This window comes from Callithrix jacchus, chromosome 15 (genome assembly GCF_049354715.1).
Source record: "Callithrix jacchus isolate 240 chromosome 15, calJac240_pri, whole genome shotgun sequence".
NCBI lineage: Eukaryota > Metazoa > Chordata > Mammalia > Primates > Cebidae > Callithrix > Callithrix jacchus.
The window spans coordinates 86865836-86890338 of NC_133516.1; the positions used below are offsets into that span (position 1 = coordinate 86865836).

Sequence of the window (24503 nt, forward strand, 5' to 3'; positions counted from 1 at the left end):
CATTGAGTTAAGAGATATATACTGGCCAGGTATGGTGGCTCATGCCTGTAATCCCAGCAATTTGGGAGACTGAGGCGGGTGGATCACCTGAGGTCTGGAGTTCGAGACCAGCCTGGCCAACATGATGAAACCCCATCTTTACTAAAAATACAAAAACTATCCAGGCATGGTGGCACACACCCGTAGTCCCAGCTACTCAGGAGGCTGAGGCAGAAGAATCACTTGAACCCAGGATGAGGTTACAGTGAGCCAGGACTGCACCACTGCACTCCCTCATGGGCAACAAGAGTGAAACTCCATCTCAAAAACGAAAAAAAAAAGAGAGATTTATATTTGTTGTTTAATCCCCACAACCATTTAAACCTATGAGATAAGCATCATTATTCTTACTTTAGAAATTTGGAAACTGAGGCTTGATTCCCTGAGGAAACTTGCTAAAGTTTACTCAGGCTGTGCTGGGATGCACTATTACCTGCAGCCTTGCTCCAGCCTTGCAGACTTCTAAAACAAGCAGGAAAATCTCTTTCATAGCATACTTAGAGGAATCCAACAGATACAAATGACTCTGCTATAGTTTATGGCACTCATTTCCAAGGAGCAGCGGGCTGCATTTCATGAGTTCTGAAGTGCTTCAATCCCTAGCTGTCTTCAAATTTTTTAGTAATAGAGTTTTGAAATGCAAGTTATTACTATTCTTTTCTAATGCTGGGTGTGTTTCAAAGACACATTAATATTCACAATGTTATAAAATGCTTTAGGACCTTTTTGTCACATGAAAAGCAACTTCTCTGGATGTTTGTAAAAGTTTATAATTAGGTTAGCTTCTTTTATGTACACATAACCATGCCATCATCGTCCATCTCTTCCCTGACTTTTGGAGTCAAGATTTCATTTTCTCTTAATTGACCTTCATCTTAATTAGATTTCTGAAAGTCCAATCATGGTGTACATGGAAAATATTTATGCTTCCATTGTGTGAAACATCAAAGTGGTCTGGATTGCAGATGGTTCCCAAGATCAAAGCTAGCCGCCTGGGTTCTATTATTATTAGTGCAATTAGTCTGACATTGCTTCTTCTTGACTGTCCCCAAAGTGAAATTTAAAGCAGAAGAAAACACAATTTTCAAGAAAATACTTTTATCAAAATGTGAGGTTTTGCTAGTGATGAGAGAAACACAGAAGAATATGGACAGACCTTGAGATTCTAAAAAGATGCTTCATAACAAACTATATGGAAAACTATAATGAGTTTAGTCACAGATCCAGTATGTCCTAACAAGCAGGACCTAGCATGTGCCTGACTTTATAAAAATTGCTCAGTAAATGTGTACTGAATGAGTAGGTGAAAAACTCCAAAACTCTGTCCTCTTAACATTTCTCCAAATTTTGTAAATAATATGGTCACAAATCTGGAAAAATATTTTATCAATTTCCTTTGGAATCACCTTTTTACAAAAACCTCATAAGCTGTATTATTTATATATTAAAACTAGTCATCACAGCAGTTGAAACAAATTCATCCAACCTAAATATAGTTGTATGAAGTAGATGAAGCCTCTCCAACTGAATTATGGAGCCAAGCCTGCCTAGCAATACTCTTGCATACAGAGAAATGCCCAGGAATCACCTTTGTCACTTTACCTAATCCTACTGGCCATGAAATCAGTTATTTAAACTGATTCTGCTTCCTTTTCAAAACACAGGCTTTGGAATTAGGTCAGGGATCAAGATGGTTAAGATAACTTCTGGCCAAATAGATGATTGTAATGAATGGAACCTGAGTACCATTACAAGAAAAGAACTCTCAGGGCTGCCAATTTCTCCCACCAGCATTTCATTGACTCATTTACTCAGTTGCCAACAGATGTCTGTTGCAGAGCACTGAGAGACTAGAGCAGTAAAGAGAGACATAACAGTCTCTCCTGTTGAGCTCACAAGTTGGATTCTATGGTCTCTCCTTTTTACTTCTTTTGGATAGCACTTCTCTGCAGTAGGCATACAGCATTACACATAGCCATTTTTACATGCAAAATCAATTTTCTAAGTGGTAGGAGGTCCTGGAATTTACAGAAAGCTCAAATATTGGCTAAAAATCACTTCAATTAAATAAGCGTTGTATAATTTAGACCATAGACAAGACTTCTAGCTTTCTGTATCTTACCCACAATGTAACTGTTAATTTCTTTCAGATACCAGTCCTAGGAACGGTCCATTCTTTCATTGCAGGTTCCAGGTGCAGTTCCTCAGTTTCGGTTCTCACAGTGCATTAAACGTAACTACTTTTTTTTTTGAGATGGAGTTTTGCTCTTGTTGCCCAGGCTGGAGTGCAGTGGCACGATCTCAGCTTACTGCATCTCCGCCTCCCAGGTTCAAGCAATTTTCAGCCTCCCAAGTAGCTGGGATTACAGGCATGTGCCACCACATTAGCCCAGCTAATTTTGTATTTTCAGTAGAGACAGGGTTTCTCCATGTTGGTCAAGCGGGTCTCGAACCCCCAACCTCAGGTAATCCGCCCGCCTCGGCCACCCAGAATTTGTCTCATCCTATTGCCCAGTATACCTAGAATAATATCTAGCACCTAGTAAACGCTTAACAAATACAGATTATTAAGTTTATCTGAACTCTTTCAATACTGGACTCTTCCTATTCCTGGAGAAATTCTCAAAAGCTACTCCCAGCTCTCAGGCCTGTCCCTACCCTACTGACCAGCTGATGTTCCCACCTTCCATTTTCCCACAGGTATCTTTCCAAATAGGTTCACATTGTCACTCTTCACAACTCCTTTTCCCTTTGTCTCTTTGAATTCAGTTCTGCCTCCACCCTGGTGTCCAGAGCTAATCAACCCAACCAACACCCAAGCTGGGGTACTTGTGGAGCTGACATTTCTAAATGTGAGCTTGCCTTGCATCTGATAGCCATTTATTTAGAGAAATAGATTGCCACAGAATACACAATTGAGACTGGAGACACCTGTTGCCTCCAGATACTGTATATGTATTTTAACTGGAATCTTCAGTGATTTGATTCAAAAATCACCTAATGAGAAAACATTAGGAAAATAACTTGGCTGTCTGTTTTTGAGACAGCGTCTTGCTCTATCACCCAGGCTGGAGTGCAGTGGCCTGATCTTGGCTAACTGCAACCACTGCGTCCCAGCTTCAAGCCATTCTCATACCTTAGCCTCCCAGTTAGCTGGGATTACAGGCACATGCCACCACAACTAACTATTTTTTGTATTTTTTAGTAGAGACATGGCTTTACCGTGTTGTTGGGCAGGCTGGTCTCAAACCCCTGACCTCAAGTCATGTGCCTGCCTTAGCCAGGAAAATACCCATTTAATATGGAACCAGACTGGCCAACTTCTCTAGCTACACCTATTCAGTCTCCATGCTCATCTTTATTCTTGCCTTTGGAATGTAATGGTAAAGATATATCCTAATATTTATAAATCTATTATGGAGTCTTCAAAGGAAATAGTAACAATCCAGAGTATTATCATGTTTTACCATAATTTTGCAATATGGAAAAAACCATAATTTTCTGAGTACCTTCAGAGTACCAAGACTTGCTTAGAGATTTCATATCAATTCACTGTAATCATCACACCAACTGTGGCCAACTATATTAATCCATTCTCACACTGGTATAAAGAACTTCCTGAAACTGGATAATTTAGAAAGGAAAGAGGTTTAGTTGACTCACAGTTTCACATGGCTGGGGAGGCCTCAGGAAATTTACGATCACGGTGGAAAACAAAGAAACAAGACACCTTCCTCTCAAGGCAGCAGAAAAGGGACTGCGTGGACGAGGGGCTACCAAACACTTATAAAACCTTCAGCTCTCATTCAGTATCACGAGAACAGCGTGGGGGAACTGCCCTCATGATTCAGTTACCTCCACCTGGTCTTTTCTTGACACATGGGGATTATGGGGACTACAATTTGAGATGAGAGTTTGAATAGAGACACAGTCAAACTATATCACCAATTATATGGAAATACAAATGGAAAGGTGTATTGGGCCTGGCTTGCCCCAGTGAAAAGTATTTATTTTATCACTGGTTTTGTTTAATATACACTGTTTGATATTGCTAGCACATGGTGACTTAAAAAAAAGGCAACTCTAAATCAGTCTTCTTATCATTTCTAAATTATCTACAGACAATGTGTTTTTTATTGCCTACACCCTCTGCCTCTGCTGCTTTCTACATCACTGCACGCTACCCATGGGAGATCATCTATATCATCCCCATGTAGAGAGGACCAAAACAAAGCTCAGTGAGTGTAAACATGCTCTGACACAAAATCAAAGCACGTTTGTGTGTGGTAGACTTGGAACTCGAACCCAGGTCTAACTCCAAGGTCCTCTCTTTATCCCTCACACCAAGTGAATACTACTACTATAAAATAACAAATGTGAGGGGCTGCAGGGGATCATTATGTCTCATGGTAACAACCTAAGTGGCACTAGCAGAGACTGAGTCTGCATTTCCTGACTCCTAATACAGGCTTATATCCACTGTGTCACTGCATGTTGTGCCACTGTTGGTACCCTGTAAATAATAGAAATATGCAATGTTTACCTTTCCATCTACCGGCATGTTCCCTCCCCTGAATGGTATTTTTTCCTGTTAGAAATTCATTGTCCTCCTTGATGAGTGCAGCAAACCACCATGGCATGTGTATACCTACGTAACAAACCTGCACGTTCTGCACATGTATCCCAGAACTTAAAGTATAATTTTTAAAAAATAAAAAAATGAACAAGTCCTTTATACTAAAAAGAAAAAAGGAATTCATTGTTCTCCAAAAGAACTCATTCAAATGGAAGTACCACAGTGGAAAGGTTCAGAGCATGGGTTTCAGGGCATGATAGACCTGGGGTTAAATCCAGGCTCTGTCAAATGATGTGAACTAGACCACTTACTAACCCTCTGTAGGCCTATCTTCTCTTTCATAAAATGAGATTAATCATATTTACCTCCTAGGGCTAATTATTTAAGTAAAGAGGATATCTAAAACCTAGCAGAGTGCTGACATGCAATAAATGACTATACATTAAGTTTTCTATTCAGAATGTTATTCTTTTATACTAATATTCCCAATATTAGTAAGATTAAATGAATGATATTTTGTTTTTCTAGTCCTCTGTTTTGTTACCATATTCATTCTGATTGAAAGAGTCTTGTTATTGGTGATGTCAGAAGAAGAAAGGCCCTATTAACATTTTCAGAGCATGGAATTTTGAATTAATGTAAACTGGAAGAGTCCTTTGGCAATTGTAAGCTATTCCAAAGTCACATAAAGAATAACAATGCATCTGTGCAGCATTTTTATGGAGCCACATTTTTATTATAACCATATTTTGAGTAAGGACATCTATTATTTTAACTACACAAGGCATGTTGCTGTGTGATTTGTAATAGTCTTTCTTAGCCTCACCTATATAGAATTCATTACAAATGAATTTTGAAATGTTTATTTCAACAAGCCATGCAAAAATAAACTTGCACCATGATGTCATTTGAAAAATATTAGAAACAATGAGCTCTTTATGTATTTATCAGTATTCATGGATTTACCCTGGTACAAGAAAACTCCTAAGTTTTCAAAGAGAGAAGCAAGTAGTTGGCTTTTGTAGCTGATTAGATTAATACACTTGAAAGTGCTCGATCCTAGTTTACTACCAGTTCCCCATGCTGGGGTCTCCGCGGGGCTAATAAATAGCTTACTGCTTAGTAATTCAGTTCCGAACAAATTGAGAAGTAAGGAAAGAGTGGTCAGGGAGACCTGAATGTTTGCATTTTTAGAGATCAAGGTGGCTAGAGATAGTAGCTTAGTGTGGCCGACTTACCTCCGCAATAACAGCAGCCCTGGGGTGGGACAGGCCTGCCCACAAGAAGGCAGAAAGGGGAGAGCCCAAGTAGGACTTCTGTCATGGAGAAACAGGAGAACCTCTGCTACCTGCCAGAGCTTGGTCCCAAAAGGAAGACAGAAAAGGGATGAGCCAAACAGGTCTAGTTTCTTCTTCCCAAATGTTTCAATCAGAAAAAATCATTTATTTCCCCTGGCTCCCAAGGTGGTAGGGGACTGAGGGGAAATAGTCACCAGTTGGCAGTTATAACTGTGTGGTTCCAGAACTTCACAAACAGTGGCTAAAACTTCTTTCTCAAATTGGATATTTGAACAAACAAAATCATAAGCAAAGTTATCTCCAGCCAACATCAGTGGGGCACTGTGCTACAGGTGATAGAGTCATTGGCAGCTTAAGAACCCAATACAGTGAGAAGAAGTAAGGACAGGAAACTAATATTTATTGAGTATTCTGCTACTGGATGTCTATTTCTTTACTTATGCATCTTATCTCAGTGAATAGCATTACACAGATGCCCAGCCAGATATCGGGGTGTTACCTTTTCAACATTCCTTTTCCTCACCCTTATGAAATCAATTTCCAGTCTCATCAGTTTAGAGGCCTACTATCTTTCAGCCTTCAAATGTACTTCCCTCCCTTGGGTTTCAACATTTTTTTATTTTTGAGACAGGGTCTTGCTCTGCTGCCCAGGCGGGACTGCACTGGCCTGATCTTGGCTTAATGCAACCTCCAACTCCTGGGTTCAAGCAATTCTTGTGCCTCAGCTTCCTGAGTAGCTGGGACTACAGGCACACACCACCATACCTGGCTAGTTTTTTGTATTTTAGTAGAGATGCAGTTTTGCCATGTTAGCAAGGCTGGTCTCAAACCCCTGATGTCAAGTGATCCACCTGCTTGTGCCTCCCAAAGGGCTAGGATTATAGGCATGAGCCATCATGCCCAGCCCCAACATTATAGATGAGGAAATGGAAGCAATTTGACTATGGGCAAAGTATTAAACTCTCAAGTGATGAAAAATAATGAGTAACAGAGCCTGGATTTGAGCTCATGTCTAACAAACTTTAAATCCAAGCCCAGAACCTCTATTCTATGTCCCATCCCTTTATTAGTATCTCCCCACAGCACCACTACTACCAATTATTGGATTAGCCTTTGAACTGATGTGCTCTAACGATCTATATAACCAGTTTTAGTAGCTAGCTTATTCTTTTCAAAGATAAAGAAAAGGCTCAAACTGGTACAGCTGTTTGCCTGGACCACAGCTCTGGTTAAGAGTAGAGTCAAAATCAGATCTCAGATTTCCTCTTCTCAACTGCTAATCCTGGTTCCTAACCCATGGAATAAATAAATGAGTTATAATTTGGAAAATTAGCAATTTAAGAGTTAAATTAATTAAGGGTTTGAAAATACACTTGGATCATAATGATGCCAACTGCCCATTTGTAAAGAATGAGCAGTTTTAACAAGAATTGGGAGAGTTTACAGTTGGAAAGGGGATCATTAAAATAGGATCCCCTCATTTTATAGGCAATAAAACCAAGGCCCAGAAAGAAAATGTATGATGGGAAGTCCAAACAGCCAAACCCAAACCAAATCCCAGGACTCCTAGTTTCCAGTCCAGCGTTCGTTTTACTACAGCATCTTCCCATTTAGTGCTTATGCGGAATAAGAATGTAAGTCTAAAGTAAAACAACACTACCAACAGCACTAAAACAAAAAACAAACCCATTTAGCACACCTGTTTACATACAAGTGTTTATTCAAATTTGCTCTAACTCTGACAGTGATTTAAAAATATATAAGCTTATGGGAAAATAAAATGAGAAAGGAAATTGCAGACAAATCAGATGCTTTCTCATACATTCTTTTAAACTCAGAAAATTACAGTCTTCTACAGGTAGAAAACTTAGGTGATAGTTTTTGAATATGAAAAAAAAAATCAGAAAGAAGGAAGATAGACCAAGTGCTGAAGGGCCAGGGCTTAACGAATTTGTACAGAAACATTAATTTATTTTCCTAGATGAGCTTTTTCAGCTACAAAGTCTAAACAGAGTGTTAGGATCTGTTTTTCCCATGTGTACTTAGCCAAGCTGCCATTTTCTGGCAAACAACCTTTGGATAGGAAAGGCCTTCTCTCCTTGAAGGTCCATAACCTGCCCAAACACAGCATCATCAAGTGCAGGAGCTTGAGTCTACAATCCTAACACATTCGAGTGGATGTACAAACATTTTTTCCATCCTCATAGGATTGTTTGAATGAGTCATGGAAAATTAGAGTGTCAAATGTGTTTCCCAGCTGATTTCAAGCCTGTGATAGTTTTGTAGACTCATTCCTGGGCATAAAAATCAAGGGCACAACTGCCAGAGAGAATAGAAGACTGATATGCCAGTAAGTCTTCTATGCACCAGGATGGACTTTAAACGATACCCCCACTCATAAAAGCTAAATTTACCTAAATTTACCTGGTTGTGGTGACAAGCGAATACATAAGGTAATTACCTAATACTAGTTTTGCTTGTTTGCTTCTTTATGAATCCTACAATAATATCAGACCAAACTTCGGTTGTTAGCTGGCTATCATTTTCATCAGACTCCTCAAGGCCATCTCAAACTATAATAACAAGAAGAAAAAGAAAAATGGTCAAATTATACATTGAGATTCCTAAGTCCTTTGGTATCATTGCTTCATTTCTAAAAAGACCAGAAAAATATCTATAGTCTATGATTGTAATACCATGACCGATTGGAGAAGGGGATAAAACCCTGCCAAGTGTCTCATTTAAATAAACCAAGGCTATGTTTTCATAAATTATCTTATCTTTTTTTTTTTTTTTTAGTTTTTTGGTGATAACCCCATTTAGCTGATCACATAATTCACACAAATGGAGCTTTAAGATGGCTCCCTTCCTGCATCTCTCTAATCACATTGTCCTTCTTCATTCCTTCCTGATAAGCATGTCGACCCTCATATAAACCTGTGTGCCTGTCCTTCCTACAGATCCTCCCACTATCACAGAATCCAAGAGTAATGAAGCCACCACAGGACGACAAGCTTCACTCAAATGTGAGGCCTCGGCAGTGCCTGCACCTGACTTTGAGTGGTACCGGGATGACACTAGGTATGTGCCAAACCTACCATCCCCCGTGGCTTCACTGCTTGGGCCTGGGGTCACCAGAAGCCTCACAACAAAGCCAAAGCCAAGCTAGTTGTAATTACTTAGAACTATATTCTTACGATCTTCCTTTTTAATGTTTCTTTCAAATTCTTTGGGGGCTGTAGCTCTTAAGCTGAAGTCCAAAATCAGCCAGGTAAAATACAAAAACAGTTCAATGGGTAGTTTTCACCTGCATGTCTTTCTTGCCTATAACAGAAACTCAAACCCGTTTCCTGTTTTTCTCTGTTGATGGACATTGATTCTGATAATATGGCACTGCACAATTAAAATAGGAATTGGGCATGGAACAACAAACTCTGGCTACTTCCTTTCTCTCCTTTTCCTCCAGTGTCAGGATGGGGAAAGAATCTAAAGCGAAAATCTTCACCGGTGTTCCTTTCTATTCTTCTGTGTTTGAACTCTTAGGATAAACAGTGCCAATGGCCTTGAGATTAAGAGCACCGAGGGCCAGTCTTCCCTGACGGTGACCAACGTCACTGAAGAGCACTATGGCAACTACACCTGCGTGGCTGCCAACAAGCTCGGGGTCACCAATGCCAGCCTCGTCCTTTTCAGTAAGTACGCCAAAGCAGGGCCCAACTTGGCGGAATTAAATTGACTTTTTACATGAAAAACACGAAAACCATTCCCTTGTCTATTAAAAGTTCACTTAAACACAAATAAGGATATATGCACCTAAACAAAAACGCAGGGCTCTCAATCTCTGTGAGTAGGCAGGACTTACAAATGGAGCACCTTCTCTCTATATTCTTTCTTGCTTCTGATAACTGCCTACATTTTGTTTTTCTTTAGTTTTCTCGTTGTTTTGTTTTTTCCTAGTTATTTAAACTGAAAAAATATTCAGAGAATACAAGTCTCTTTGGAAGTGGTCCTTTAGGAAGCAGAGGTAATGTAAGAGCCTGGAAATGGATACCAGTTTTGTTTGTGTGTGTGTGTGTGTGTGTGTGTGTGTTTTTAAGGCAGTAATAAGAGTGATTAAGGAAGAAATATTCAGCGAGAATGAATAAGGTGATGAGAGAAGGGAGAGGCTAGGAAAAAAAGTATCTTTTTAACAATACAAGAGGAAGAGTGGAATAAATGATTAAAGCATAATATAACATCTAAAGGAGGAAAAATGGTTGCAGAAAGCTCTCTGTATGATGGAAGGAGACATTACTTTTCTGATATATTTTTGGAACAGAGATATAATGATAGGAAAAAGGAACATTTCTGAAGACCAGAGAAGATCCTGAAAGTGGACCAAGGAGGGCATGGTCATTCTAAAGTCACGGTGTTAATAGGAGACCCTCACCTTGGAGTCCTGCTCTTTAGCAGCAAGTTAGAGTCAAGTCTCTAACTCCCTGCCTTGTTGGGCAGGTGACTATAAGCACAGAAGCAGATGCCCCCTGAGAAACAGAAGGATGCTAAATGGAATCACAGGAAATGGTAACATTTAGAATAGAGAAACATTTAGCAGAATAAGCAAAAGAAACAAAATAGTTATGAATGAATCTGAAAGTTTCATTTGGACTAAAGGAAAAAGTTAAAAAAGAAAAGTACTATTATTATTCTGGAATAAAAAAACCACTAAGTTTATTTTTTTTTCTGCACAGGTTCGATTGGAAAAACTAGAAATACTATGACCAGAAGAACTGTCTCTATCTTGCTATATTGCATTTAGATGAGCCTTCAGGAAAAAAATATATTTTTTTAGAAGAAAAATCAATTTAAGTGAGAGTTCTCTTGAAATGTAGTGTTAAAGCCATTTTAAAACTGTTTAAGATTGAACTCCACTTATGAAAACAGCAACCACAAACAACTCTAACTCTGGCCTTAGTTTCTCATTCATAACTCTCATTGACTTCAGTCTGTGACAGTTTGATGAGATACAGCTATACAAATGCTGCATCTATATAAAGCTTAAAATTCACAACCTGTTTACTTGTCTCCAAAGACCAAACATCAGCATTCCCTACCTCAACTAGAGACATCAATATCTGTAAGACACTTGAGGATATACTTCTTAAGAACTGTAGTTACCTGATTCATTCCTAACATTAAGGATTCCATAAATGGTGGGGGTGAAAACCATCAACTGTGAATTTAAGATTTACCAAATCTAAGTTGACCTGGTTAAGTATAACAACATATACTTTAAAACTTAAAAAGAAGGTTGTATAGAGATGAGTAAGGAGAAGATAGAATAATTGGATGAGTTACAGTAAGTGAAAAATTACACATTTGCATTAAAGTATATTGTCTTTCTATTTAACCTAGACTAAGAACTATGCTAATGATACATCAAATAATAAATAAAATGTTGCCAGTAGACTGAGAGAGAGGAAAAAGAAAGAGGTTGGAAGGATGGAATACTTGAGGGAGAAGGGAAAGTGAGCATAGACTAAGTCAAAGGCAAAGAGATACTGCTAATGGCCATGGAAGGTAACATCAAGCCCTGCAATACCAATGCCCTATAACAGAAGCCCATTTAAAGGACTTAACCTTAATTTTACAGAGTTTCTGTTTGCATGCTGAGAATCAGGGAATAACCAGACCAGTGTATCCTATCACACTTCCCTTTATGATTTAGTAGAGATCACCCTCCATTATATATTTGAGGATTATGTGGTGCAGTGGTTAATGATGTACTACTCCTGGTGGTCCCACATAGGCACTACCACAGTTGTGTCTTCGGCAGCATGCAGAGGCACCACATGCATCAGGATTTGGTCTAGAATTGATGTCCCACCGTTATTGTAAAGTTAGGAGATATAATACTTAGTGAAAAATAAAATATGAAAGATCATTAGGCTTTGAGGTGAAAAGGAACAATTCAAATTGCAGAATATTGGTGAATCTATTGCACTATTTCTTAGTTCCAAGGCCTAAGAACAAACATTTTGGGGGAGAAGCTCTGCTTCTTTTGTAACAGGAATGGCACTCCCTCCACCCACCCACTCACCACCAGTTAGTTTTGGGAGATGTGTTTTTACAGCCTGCATAGCTAGAACCTGATAATTTCACAGAGTTCCAAAAGAAAAGAAAGGAAAAGAGAGGGAGATAGAGAAAGAAAAGGAGGAGGGGAGGAAAAATGGAAGGAAAGAAGAATGGAAGGGGGGGAGGGAGGGAGGGAAAGAGGGAGGGAGGAGGGAGGAAGGAAGGAAGGAGGGAAGGAAGGAAGGAAGGGAGGGAGAGAGGAAAGGAAGGGAAGGAGGGAGGGAGGAAGGAGGAAGGAAGGAAGGAAGGAAGGAAGGAAGGAAGGAAGGAAGGAAGGAAGGAAGGGAGGGAGGGAGGGAGGGAGGGAGGGAGGGAGGGAGGGAGGGAGGGAGGGAGGAAAGGAGGGAGAGAGAATAAAAGGAAGGAGGGGAAGATTAAGAGTACTTGTGTGAGTAAATATTATTTACATTCAAATAAACAGGATTAATGGGAAAAGGAAAACACTGTGCAAGTGTCAGCAGAGGTAATTTTCCATAGAACAGAGTCAGGAGGGAAGAAATGCTTGGGGGCGGGTGTCTGTGGCCACAGCCCTGACAGAAGCACTGTGTGGACAGCAGGGTGCTCTGCTGACCAAGCCAGTCCAGAGAATAACAGGCAGCTGGTGAGCCTCTGCCGGCCAGAGGCAGCAGCAGGTAAAAACTCAGAGCCAGAGCCCCTGAAGAGTTGGCAATTATTCATCTTCTTTGGTGTGTCAGCACATTTCCAGCCATGTCCACCACAGCGATGAGCTGACTTTTCACACAGTGTCAACTTGCGGTCACATGCAGGTATACACTTCCCCACTCTCTATTCAAATACTGATCTCCAGAGGGGTCAAAATCATGGAATGAGAGTGTAAGAATACATTGTATTCATAGCAAATTTTCCTGAGCTGGTGAAAGCATTCCTTTCTCATTCATCTAGTTCTCCACACATTCCAGCACTCTGTCAAAGATCTACACTACTTCAGTTTGTATAACCAAGTAATGCCCTGCATATCTTTTTCTTCATCCTTGGGCTAAGCTTTACCTTATATAACTTTTTGAATGCATTAATGCAATGACACAATGTATGGGTAAGGATTTGGCTCCCTAGTCTTTGTCAGACAGGGGGATATGCCTCACATAGATGAAAACTTGGACTTCGAGTGATGCCAAGGGAAGTTCCACTGTCTGCATAAGTAACATAACAGACTCTGTTTCCAGACTGATAACTAAAATTCACCCACAAAGGTGATAGGTTTATCTTGTTTTATGCTCATGTTGAGTTAGATTTATAATAATTGATATGGAGGAAGAAAGGTGATAATTTAAATGTTACCACTTCTTATTGAGTGCAATGTACTCTGCAGTATCTGCTGTGCTAAATGTTTCACATACATGATCTGATTTTTTTAAATTATATTTTTGTATCAGAAACGGCTCTTGCTATGTTGCCCAGAATAAAGTGCAGTGGCCACTCGCAGGCATGATTCCACTGCTGATCAGCATAGGAGTTTCAATCTGCTCTATTTCTGACCTGTGCCAGTTTGCCAGTTTGACCCTCCTTAGACAACCTGTTGGTGTCAGACTCCTGGGAGGCCACCGTATTCAACCAGTGCAGACAGACACCCAATCAGCAGAGTACACCACAGCCCGGAACCCTTGAGCTATAGACATCTTTCTGCTTCGGCCTCCTAAGTAGCTGGGACTATAGGCACGCATCACAACAACCCTACTATGTACTTCTGTTTCTCCATTACATAAAAAAGTTAAGTGATGAGTGCAACTAAGTAGGACTGAGCTTGAGATTTAAATTCAGGGAGTCTATTTCAAGAGTGCAGGCCCTAAATCAACACATCTGCATTTCTGTATGTGGGCATCAATGTTAAGAAATATATCTTGTAAGTTTGGAGGTGGGAAGAATCTTTTTTTCTCCTTTTTCTCACTCAATGAGGTCTCTGCACTGTCTTTATACTGCTCTATCCCTTCTCACCCAAGAGCACTGCCTCCCACCTCCATTTTCATTAACCCCCAATAGCCTGCTACCACCAGATGAGTTTGATGATTGGGTTATCTTTGGCATGTTGAACTTCTCAGTGAATATTCCGGCCTAGTAGTCAGCATTTGGTCTAGGAGGAGAATATTCCCTCACATTAAAGAACAATCCCACTGATTGATTACCTTGTGCTTTAGAGAAATTCGAGGATTATAAAGGTCTTTTGAGGCTTTTGAGTATAAAAGAAGAAAAATACAAAAAAAAAAAAACTCTTCACTGGGCTTTGCTGCATCTGTGTGTAGGTGTGTAGGAGACGCTTTTAATTTTCTTTTTAAACTTTAAAATATCATTAACTTGTAAAGCCATAGTTGACTAAATTTCAAGTACTACCTAAGTAATCCAGCACTAGAGGGAGTCTTAAAAAAGAGGGACTCTTTATAATCCCCATTTTCTTTAAAAAACCATTTTGTTATTTGAAAGGCTTGCTATTTAAACATACACCACTTGATGTTGCTAGTTAAGACTTGGCAAAGCCTAGACCAGGCGCAGCGGCTCATGCCTGTAATCCCAGCTGAGGCTGAGGTGGGTGGATTTCTTGAGTTCAGGAGTTTGAGACCAGCCTGGGCAACTTGGCAGAACCCCAGCTCTACCAAAAATACAAAAAAAAAAAAAAAAAATCACCCAGGCATGGTGGTGTGCGTCTGTGGTCCCACCCACTAGGGAGGCTGAAGTGGGAGGGTTGCTTGAGCCTGGGAGGCGGAAGGCACTGAACCAAAATCAAACCACTGCACTCTAATCTGATTAACAGAGTGAAGACTTGGCAAAGCCTTTTAACCAGCAACTTTTAGATACCACACAATAAAACAGTTTGAGCAACTATCTACCCACATGTAGTCTGAAGCACTAGATGCAAAATCCTTAAGTAGGCTGTCTGTGGATACACCTCCCCTGCCCCAACCACTTAACAGATAAGAAACCAAAGCTCAGAGCTGAGACCTTCCTAAGGTCGGAAGCAGCGGCTCACGCCTGTAATCCCAGCACTTTGGGAGGCTGAGGCCGGCGGATCACGAGAGCAAGAGATCAAGATCATCCTGGCCAACATGGTGAAACCTCGTCTCTACTAAAAATACAAAAATTAGCTGGGCATAATGGCGCACGCCTGTAGTCCCAGCTACTCGGGAGGCTGAGGCAGGAGAATTGCTTGAACCCGGGAGGCGGAGGTTACAGTGAGCCAAGATCGCCCACTGCACTCCAGACTGGCCCTGGCGACGGAGTAAGACTGTCTCAAAAACAAACAAAAAAAGAGACCTTCCTAAGAGACACAGCCCATAGTACTAGGGACAATCTTGTAGTCTGTTCCCGAAATCTCCCAGTCAGCTGCCAAGTGTGTTTACCTCAAGCAGCAGCAGCCAAAGGAGAAGCACGTGGCACCAAGGGCTCTGCCCTCCCTTACTTTTGAAAATCAAAAGTTGGAAATTTTCTTTTTCCTCCTAAGTAGTATTCACTTTACACTCTTACAGGATTCTACAAACCCTAGCATGAAGTATAAAACAGCAGCAGAATAATGGTCAAAGAATAAGAATACAAACTGGGATGGAGAGGCATCTAAGAATGATACGTGAATAGGATGGAATTAAGAGAATGAGAATGACTAATGGGGTGTGATAGACCTAAGACAATGATAACAGGGTGGAGCCAAGACGCTAATAACAAGCTGAGAAGCAGCTGAAAGGCACTGAAAGGAGGGTGGGCGAGATGGTTAAGCCATATAAACGGTCATGTGGAAATAAGGGCAGAGTGCATTTTCCCAGCTGCGAACAGCATGATGAGAAAATACTAAGCTGAGTCATTTAAACAGTCTAATAATAGTAATAATAAAAATAAAATTCAGTAGAAAAAGTATAATATGGGACAGTGGTCTCCAACTGCTGCAAAAATGCTAAAAGCAGTTTAGCTACTTATTTTCAAAGCTGGAAACTTAATACCAAATAACCAGTGGAGGTTTAAACCATTTTTTTATTTGACACTTGTGTAACTAAGACACAGTTGTTCACTGGGCTGCTGTTGACCTGCTCCATATTAATGGACTTAGGAAACTTTCATATTTAAGTGACAACTTCAGCCAAGCTACAGAAAAGCTGACTGCAAGGAGACTGAGTTTTCTCAGTGTCCAGATGCATAGAGTGCCCAAAGTCCAGGTAAAATCTACTTTTTCATGCATATGGTACAAGATGGTGGGCTATCAGGTTTGAATATGCACATAATGCTTTTCTTACTGTGGTTTTGATTTTTGTTGATTTTCACTTCTCATTGGTCTTTATTCAATCAAGCTGCTAGGAGAAATGTAGAAAAGCATGTGCTAATTATGTTACACTATCGCAAAATTGGGGGGTTAGCAAATAATACATTCTCCCGCTAATACTCCATTCCGTATTTCTGAAAGACTCTCAGAAGAGGATTTAAACTTTTCTCGAGTTAAATGAAGGACACCTTAAATCCTGAACTCTGTCAGTACATTCTGTTTATGGTAGGTAGTTTATGTATGGGACTACGAGACACTTATAAACTAAGACCTCAGTGTTCAAAAAAAAATCCTGTTATACTCAATAGAATGTATCATCAAGTAAATTGGATTGGTTGATCAAATTTCAGGTGAGATTGTATTATAAAAAGGGGGAATTAAGGAATACACTAAAAATAAAGTTATGCTAAGGAACCTGTCACCTTGACTTTACTCCTATATTGGTATTAGCAATGTGGAAGTAAAAACCTGAGGGAAAAGTTGCACTAATATTACCCACAGGAAATTTTTCAGATGCTTGTCTAAAGCTGATATGAACTATAGGGCTTAGAGAGAGGAAAGAAATCTGTAGCTGACACACATTCTTCTGTCATGAGCTAAAGAGACAAGAACCAAGACCCAAGATGTATCACCTGAATTTGATCGCGACTGTAAACACCCTCAACTCCAACTCTCTAAAAGATCTAAAATCTTGGTGGTGGGTTACTTTCAGTAGAATTCTGTATGTAGGGTTACCACAATCTGATGTTGTCCCCTACACTAGCTAAACTTTTTAAAGTCTCTGTATTTTTAATTTTATTAATACATTTCTTTGATAGTTTAATGTTAATAGGAAGTACAGATGAATGTTTTATGAGAGATATGATCCTGTAAGCCTGGAAATTCATCTGTTGTATAACTGTTTGAATAAGCAAACATAAGAAAGATATATATTTAAATTCTCCATGATGATTACTATTTTTTCCCCTTTAGAACGTGTTTTACCCACAATCCCCCACCCCATTCAAGGTCAGTATGATTTTTATCACTGTAGCTCTCTTCCTGGGTCATTCTCCATCATCTATAACATGCAAAACACACAAAGGGAAAAAAACACATTCATAAAATTCACATACAATGTAAATCATTTTTTCCCTTAAAACTTTTAATAAAAGTCAATTAGTTGTTTCCAACATCAGTTGAATAGGCATGGAACAAGACTATCATCCTACTCATCTTCAAATTGTTCAGTAGCTGTGAAGGCAATCCTAAACTCAGCAAGCAATTTTTTTCTACAGTCAGTATTTATTACAAGTAACTAGGAACTCATATATTTGGGACACAGCCAGTTAAATTCTCAAGCCACAGATATGCAAATTTTTGACTGACCATCCTCACAGTTGGAACGTTATACAGTCTAAATCTGAAGGGTATTACTTGTAAAAATTAATGTATATACTGCTTAAGGTTAATCATTGAAACCAGATTATAGCAAAGACATTATTTTCTCTTAAAATCTTGGCCAATTTATGGGTATTTTTCTTCCTTTTAAATATACCTATCTTAGAAAACATAAATGAAAAAACAGGATAATCATTCTGAATTCCTTTTCATAAACTTTATATGCACTCAAATTAAATTTTGCCTCCTACATCATATTTAGATGCAAGCTGCAGCCACAACTTTCTAGCTTAAGGCTATTTAAAGGGAAATTGGCAAATAAAATTAAAACAATATAAAAAATCCGAAATGAAACCAACCTACCATTGAAATTAAATTCTAGAAAAGTGATTTGCAAATAGCACTCAAAGACCTGAGAAAAAATGGAAACTAGGCCATGCGGGGCCTAGCGTGGAAGAAATAAATCCAATTAAACAAGATTATCATACACACTATAAAGGAAATGTGCTCAGAATTAAAGGTAGAAAGCTGCTGTTTTATAAGTTTGAAGATGAATCATGTTTCATTAACATTTGTCCAAACTATAAATTCATGCAAACTTGAGTGTATTCAGTGTCAATAATGCAATGTGTCACATGTATATGTATTCACATATGCAAATGCATTTTAATTATTTTTGAACTAAGGGTTGCAAGATTTCAAGGATCAACTAGACAGCTTAATAAAAGAGTTGTTGTCAACTTTTAAAAAGAGGACAAACTATTTTTAGTATGAAAGCTTAGAAGAACCCTGTTTAATAATAAAAAAAAGCTTCCCTAAAACAATGAAATCTGTTTCTAATCCCAGCCACTAAAAATAAGACTGTTAAAATGTGCCTGTTTTTTAAACTTGACATGATACTCACTGTTCACGGAAAAATATCCCATTTTGAATTCTTGACATGCCACAATTATTTTAACACATTTATGTTCTAGCGTTGCTGCAGAGATTGACACCATTTTATCATGTTGCCATCTTGCAAATATGTGGATATGAAAAACACATACATAAGCATTTGTACCATTGGATAGCATTTTCAAAGAGGTCATGCCCCATCTGAGATGAGCTTTGTACAGTATCACTGTGATTCTAGGTATCCTTTGTGAGAGCAGTTCTGCAGCCACCAACTCAAATATTTATCTGGTCACTCATTCAGATATATGTAACTTTGAACAAAGTGAAGCCAGACACCTTTCACAAAGGACAGCTTTTCAGATACTGAAAAACAGTCTGGACTAGGGATGGAGCACAAGGGATTTTGCTGAACTTTATATTTCCCACAAACTCAACTGTTGATTGGAGAATGACCCTAGTTTGATTTTACATTGTAGGTAGACTGTAGTTAGCTTTCTTAGATCCAATAGTTTTTAGAGAATATAGTTTATCTTCTACTAATGCTTCGGTCTTCTGCTAGTGGAAATTGAAAAGCTGTTCATTAAGACTTGGGATGGCTGGTGTAAGAGTCTGCTATACAATGAGAGTCCCCTCTTAAGTTTTCTATTTTTTACAAGGACTTTAACTTCCTTGAGATTGATTCACTTTTCTTCTCTTTCCAATCTAGGGTAACCCAAGAGAAATGCAGCTTCCCATTGAAAAAAACACTAACAATAGGATGCTTAACCCTTTTTATGGTGCCAATTAAGTACCCAATATCTATGAAAAGCATGCCTCACTGTGATCATAGCTATAATGCAAGGCATCTTCATTTAATTGAATATAATATATTGTCATCATCCTTGTGAACTCTTCAATTTCATTACTAAAATATCAATTGTCTCTTAGAAGTTGGTTGATGTAAAATGGCCTAAAGATTTTAAGGCAATTAATTTCCTTAAGGTGTTTTGAAAATGGGTGTTTCAAAAGTCACAAAGATTTTTTTTCTATCCTCCCATTATAAAAAGGAGAGCTTTCTTCCCTAATTTCCAACCTCACAAAGATAGATGTTTCATTTCGGCTGCTTTATTGTTCATATCTCTCATTGGAGGATCTTCCCTCCTATCCCCACTCTACATAGCTCATCAAGCTGACTGGGGATGCACAGCAGAGTCACAGCAGGAATGCAGTCCTAAACCCTTTCAAGCTGTGATTAAACAAAAACAAGGCTCAATAAATCAAATGCATTTCCCTTGGGTTTCCTTCATCATATTGCTTGATTTTCTGCAGTGATAATAATAATGCTGGAATTCCACCAATGGATAATTTATATTGGCTGTGACCAATCAGAAATTTTCATATGTCCTTCCCCCTGCCAAAAAACAAAACAAAATATAAAACCAGTTTGCTTCCCTGCTCCTTAGTTTATATATAAATATATATATATATTTATATATATAAATATATAAAAGATATAAATAAAATAGTGTTCCATCCTTGATCTGTTTCTGATAGGTGTTTTCTTCCATTAATTTTAATTTAGCTTTATTTATTCTAAAATGAGTCCTGAATTGCATCAATTTGCATAAGTACCTCCGACTATATTGCTGCAGAAAATCCACTGAATTGCAAAGTAAGGAAAGAGTCAGCTCTCAATGTCTGGGGGAACTTCTCTCACTTTGTGAGGTTGACACTGTTTCCTAAGCGTTCTGGGTACTCAGCAATGATAACATTTTTCCCCATCAGTGTACTCATGCCTAGCTCTTCTTCATAATGGACGTGCACCCAGAGACACTCTCACATTGAGGACTGTAGGTTCAGAATGAAGTGTTGAAATCAGCCTCAGAAAATTAAAATGAAGTGAAACAAGGGACAAGGACGAGGGCAAACAACCGTTTTGTTTATGTAACTCTCAAGCGAAAAATTCCCTTGAGTATGGGGCTCTCTGGACTCAATCAGCCTATCCCTTTCTGATCGCTGCCACTTTGAAACAAAACAAAACAAATCCTGGAATGTGTCTCACTTGTTTGCCTCCCATCTGATTATTTATCCCAAGTGAACAGCCTTTCCATTCACTAACCCCATGTGGCAAGTGGGTTTGGGAAATGTTGAGATTATCTTCCAGGTTCAGGCATGGCACTGGGTTTGTTCACAGCTGCTTGCCATTCCATCCCTGTTTTTCCATTGATAAAATGCATTGCACATGGCTGGGTTTGCATGATTAATACAGCTGTCCAAACCTTTTTCAGAAAACAAAACAAACCACCCCCTCCCAATATTAAAGTTTAAAAAGAAATTAAAATCCAAACCACAAACAAGCCAGGCTCGCAGAAATCTGAAGTCAGCCTGGCATGTTTTCTCCCAAAGGGAGACTGATATTCTTACAGGCAGGCCTGGCATCAGAGCAGCCAGATTCTATCTACAGTCAGAGGAGTGGATATATCCGCCCTCACCTGGCACTCCCAGGAATAGGTTTTTAAATCAGATTCCAAAAGGATGAGAGGTCAAATGGGAGAAAAATTTTGAACATGTCTCATGTTGTGAAGAATACTGAATAGTTTCTACTTTCATTTATTTTCTGTAGAATACCATCCTTAGTATTATTAAGAAAAGCTTCTTTTCATCTCCTTAATACAACAGTATTTTACTTTGTCTAATAATGGTAATAATATTAATAATAACAATAGCTAACATACATAATAGGCTTCTCATGTACCATTAGAGTTTTAAAGGCTTTTGCCTGCATTAACTCAATCCCCACAACCCTAAGAAAGAGACATGCACTTTTCTCTCACACTTTTTAATGATAAAATGACACCTAAATTTCAGCCTACCCCTGTTATACCCAGACACATATATAAATCTGTAGAATATTAATAATCACCCTTATGTATACATTCATGTTCATTAGATATGCATCTTTCCAGTGAATTTTAAATGTTCATCTAATTTATTTTATATATTACAGTGCTTATAACTCTCAGTTACTTTAGTGTCCTTACATTTTTACAGAATCTATTTTCAAATATGCTTAATACAGTGAGATGTATGCCCAACTCACACAGATTTATATGAAAGCATTCATCTTTTAAAAACATGAGCAGAGCTATCTGGCATCAGCACATCTAATTTCACACACTTATTCAGGCTGATTTACATACACACCTCTATTAATCATGGATAATTACTAGCATTGTTCCCGTAATTCAGTTTTTCCAACTGTGAAATGGGAAAGAAATTATATTTTTCATGCCTACAAGCTCAAAGTGGTATTTTAAATAACACACAAAGGAGAGCTTCAAGTTCCTAGAAAGAAGGTATATTGACTTTTTAAAATCATATTCAAACACACGTGTCATAATTTTTAAAAGCACTGATATTTACAGGTATACTCATACCATATTACATGGACATTAGCTAGATGTAAGTTCAATGTGCTTTTATTATGGTTTGATGTATTATGGATTCTAAGGATGTCTGAAATTCCCACACTGCTAAAAAGTTTTAATATAGAAGCATCCTAAGGCCAGATAAAAAGTACTTTTCATTATTTTCTTACCAATATCATAATATTACATTTAAGAAGAGCTACAAAATTGCACAGTTCCTTGTTGTGTGGCATACACATATACACTCACACACTTTCAGTGAATGCCCATCATACACATTACCACATAACTGCCAGACGAACAACCTAAAGAACCTGCACCTTTTGCTGGTCAAGGATATAAGGTATGTCCTAGGAAGGATTTCACTTTTTTTTTTTTTTTTTTTTTAATTGAGACGGAGTTTTGCTCTTGTTACCCAGCCTGGAGTGCAATGGCGCGATCTCGGCTCACTGCAACCTCCACCTCCTGGGTTCAGGCAATTCCCCTGCCTCAGCCTCCCGAGTAGCTGGGATTACAGGCACGTGCCACCATGCCCAACTAATTTTTTGTATTTTTAGTAGAGACAGGGTTTCACCATGTTGACCAGGATGGTCTCGATCTCTTGACCTCGTGATCCACCAGCCTCGGCCTCCCAAAGTGCTGGGATTACAGGCGTAAGCCACCGCACCCGGCCAGGATTTCACTTTTTAAATACGTCTCTCCTTCCTACTGGCTGGCAGAAACAAGGATTTTGTTTCTACGGATAGAATTTAGGCAGCCATGTCAGCACCAGTTTAGAGCAAAATCATTGGCTCCGATTAATACAAATGAAAATTATTGAGTTGACCTTCATACCTAATTCCCTGGCTCCTTTATGAAAACCACAGTCAGATTTCCTTCTGATTTTCCTTAGTGGTTAGAGAATCAGTGAGATAATTGTACCTGTATTGAATGTGGAATCAATTGTTCACTCGTCAATCCAGTGATTCTGACACAGTGTAATAGGTGACATTTTCTCCCCATTCCCATGTCTTATCTCTCCGCTCCTCTTTACTCTTCCTCCTACTCTGTTTCCTAAACTGGTATTCTCTCCCCTGCTAAAAGTTGCTAGCAAGAATAAATCCAAAATTTATTCACACCATTATTTAAATGTTCAACAAGGGGTTGGAAGTGTTATTTCTCTCAAAATTCACATTTAGCTTCAAGCTAAATGACGAAAAATCCTACAGAGTCAATTTAAAGATAGGAGAATGTTTAGTCCTAGAACTCCTTTCTAATGCCTCTTCCTGTTTTTTGAGTCTGGATCTGCCTACACCAGTCAGCCTTTGCTGGTGATCACCCTGTTCTTAATGCCTCGCTGTGCTATTTAGATGTCTAGAGCCAGCAGGGATTTGAAAACGAATTTTTTTTAATAAAAAAATCCAAGCTTCCACTAAATCTAATTTGATGGAAATACTGCTCTTCTATGAGCTTTATGGGAAAAAAAAATCTTTCAAAGTAACAATTACATTTGGGGATTAGGTTTAAGTAATTGGCAGTCTTGTCTTTTTAATTAAAGGGAAAAAAGCTGCCTAAGAACAGCTCAATGAGATTTGCAGCAGAAAATGTTGGCATGCTGCCCCGAAGGGTGAGAAGACCGGGATCGTGATGGACAGAAAACTGACACAGTCTCTGGTGGTCGTTAGAGTGCACGGCAGCACGGCTTGCTTTCGAGGCTCCCTCACGTGCCAGTTAACATGAGCATAGCAGGCGACTGTGAGGAACACACATTGCTGTGTGTAGACAGGAAGGAAGTCCTTCCTTTGGGAACTTAGTTCTGGGTTCAGAGACTGTATGGAGCTAGAGGCCTTCTTAAAAACTGGTAGTACATGGAGGAAGAAAACAACAACAATGAAATTCTTTCAAGTATTAAATCATCAAGATACTCCCAGCCCCTGAAAAATGTCTTATCATAGCCCCAAAAGTATAAACAAACCTTAATTTTAATCTGTCCCTTGGCTCCCTTCTCTACATTTTCCTCCATATTCACCATGCATTAAATATGCGTGTTCTCTTTGACATCTTTCAAACAAAACCAAAGAAAAGGTTTTGATAGTACTGGCATTCACTTCTAAACGCTGGTTACTAGTCATGCTAGCACCACCAAGCCACTATCCCATCTGGAGGACGCATCGACTTCTGAAGAGGCAAGATATAAATGAAGGTTAGTAACGATTTCCCTTATACAGTCCCTCCAGCCTCATGATACTCTCTCATCATCGTAAGTTATTTGTACATATGAAACTAAACAAGCACCTTTATGGGGGAAAAAAATCAGTGTAAGAGATTCCACCTTACACCTCCCCTTGTATACTGCTGTGAAGAAACGCACCTGCCAAGTAGAACACCGCGTGGCATAATGAGTTTGGAATTCCAATTTAAGGTGTTCCTATGTACTGAGATGTATGATGGGAGGAGGCAGACTACTCACTAGGACTCCACGGAGAATGTCAGCTTATATCCACCACAGATCAGTGGGGGAGAGACCTTACAAGTCATTTATCATGCTTCCTAATTGG

General features: G+C 39.0%; 1 protein-coding gene across 4 annotated transcripts in view; it reads left to right on the forward strand.

The window, feature by feature from the left end:
• The window catches only part of LSAMP (limbic system associated membrane protein), a 633432-nt gene that overhangs the window by 587039 nt on the left and 21890 nt on the right, over positions 1 to 24503 (forward strand). For 3 of the 4 annotated variants that reach the window (XM_003734914.5, XM_008982408.5, XM_054246075.2), the window contains exons 5-7: positions 8874 to 8994; positions 9457 to 9605; positions 17258 to 17293. In XM_003734914.5, coding sequence (XP_003734962.1) covers positions 8874 to 8994; positions 9457 to 9605; positions 17258 to 17293 — 306 coding nt within the window. The remainder of the gene's footprint in view (positions 1 to 8873; positions 8995 to 9456; positions 9606 to 17257; positions 17294 to 24503) is intronic. The other variant, XM_002758786.6, reaches the window with a different exon arrangement.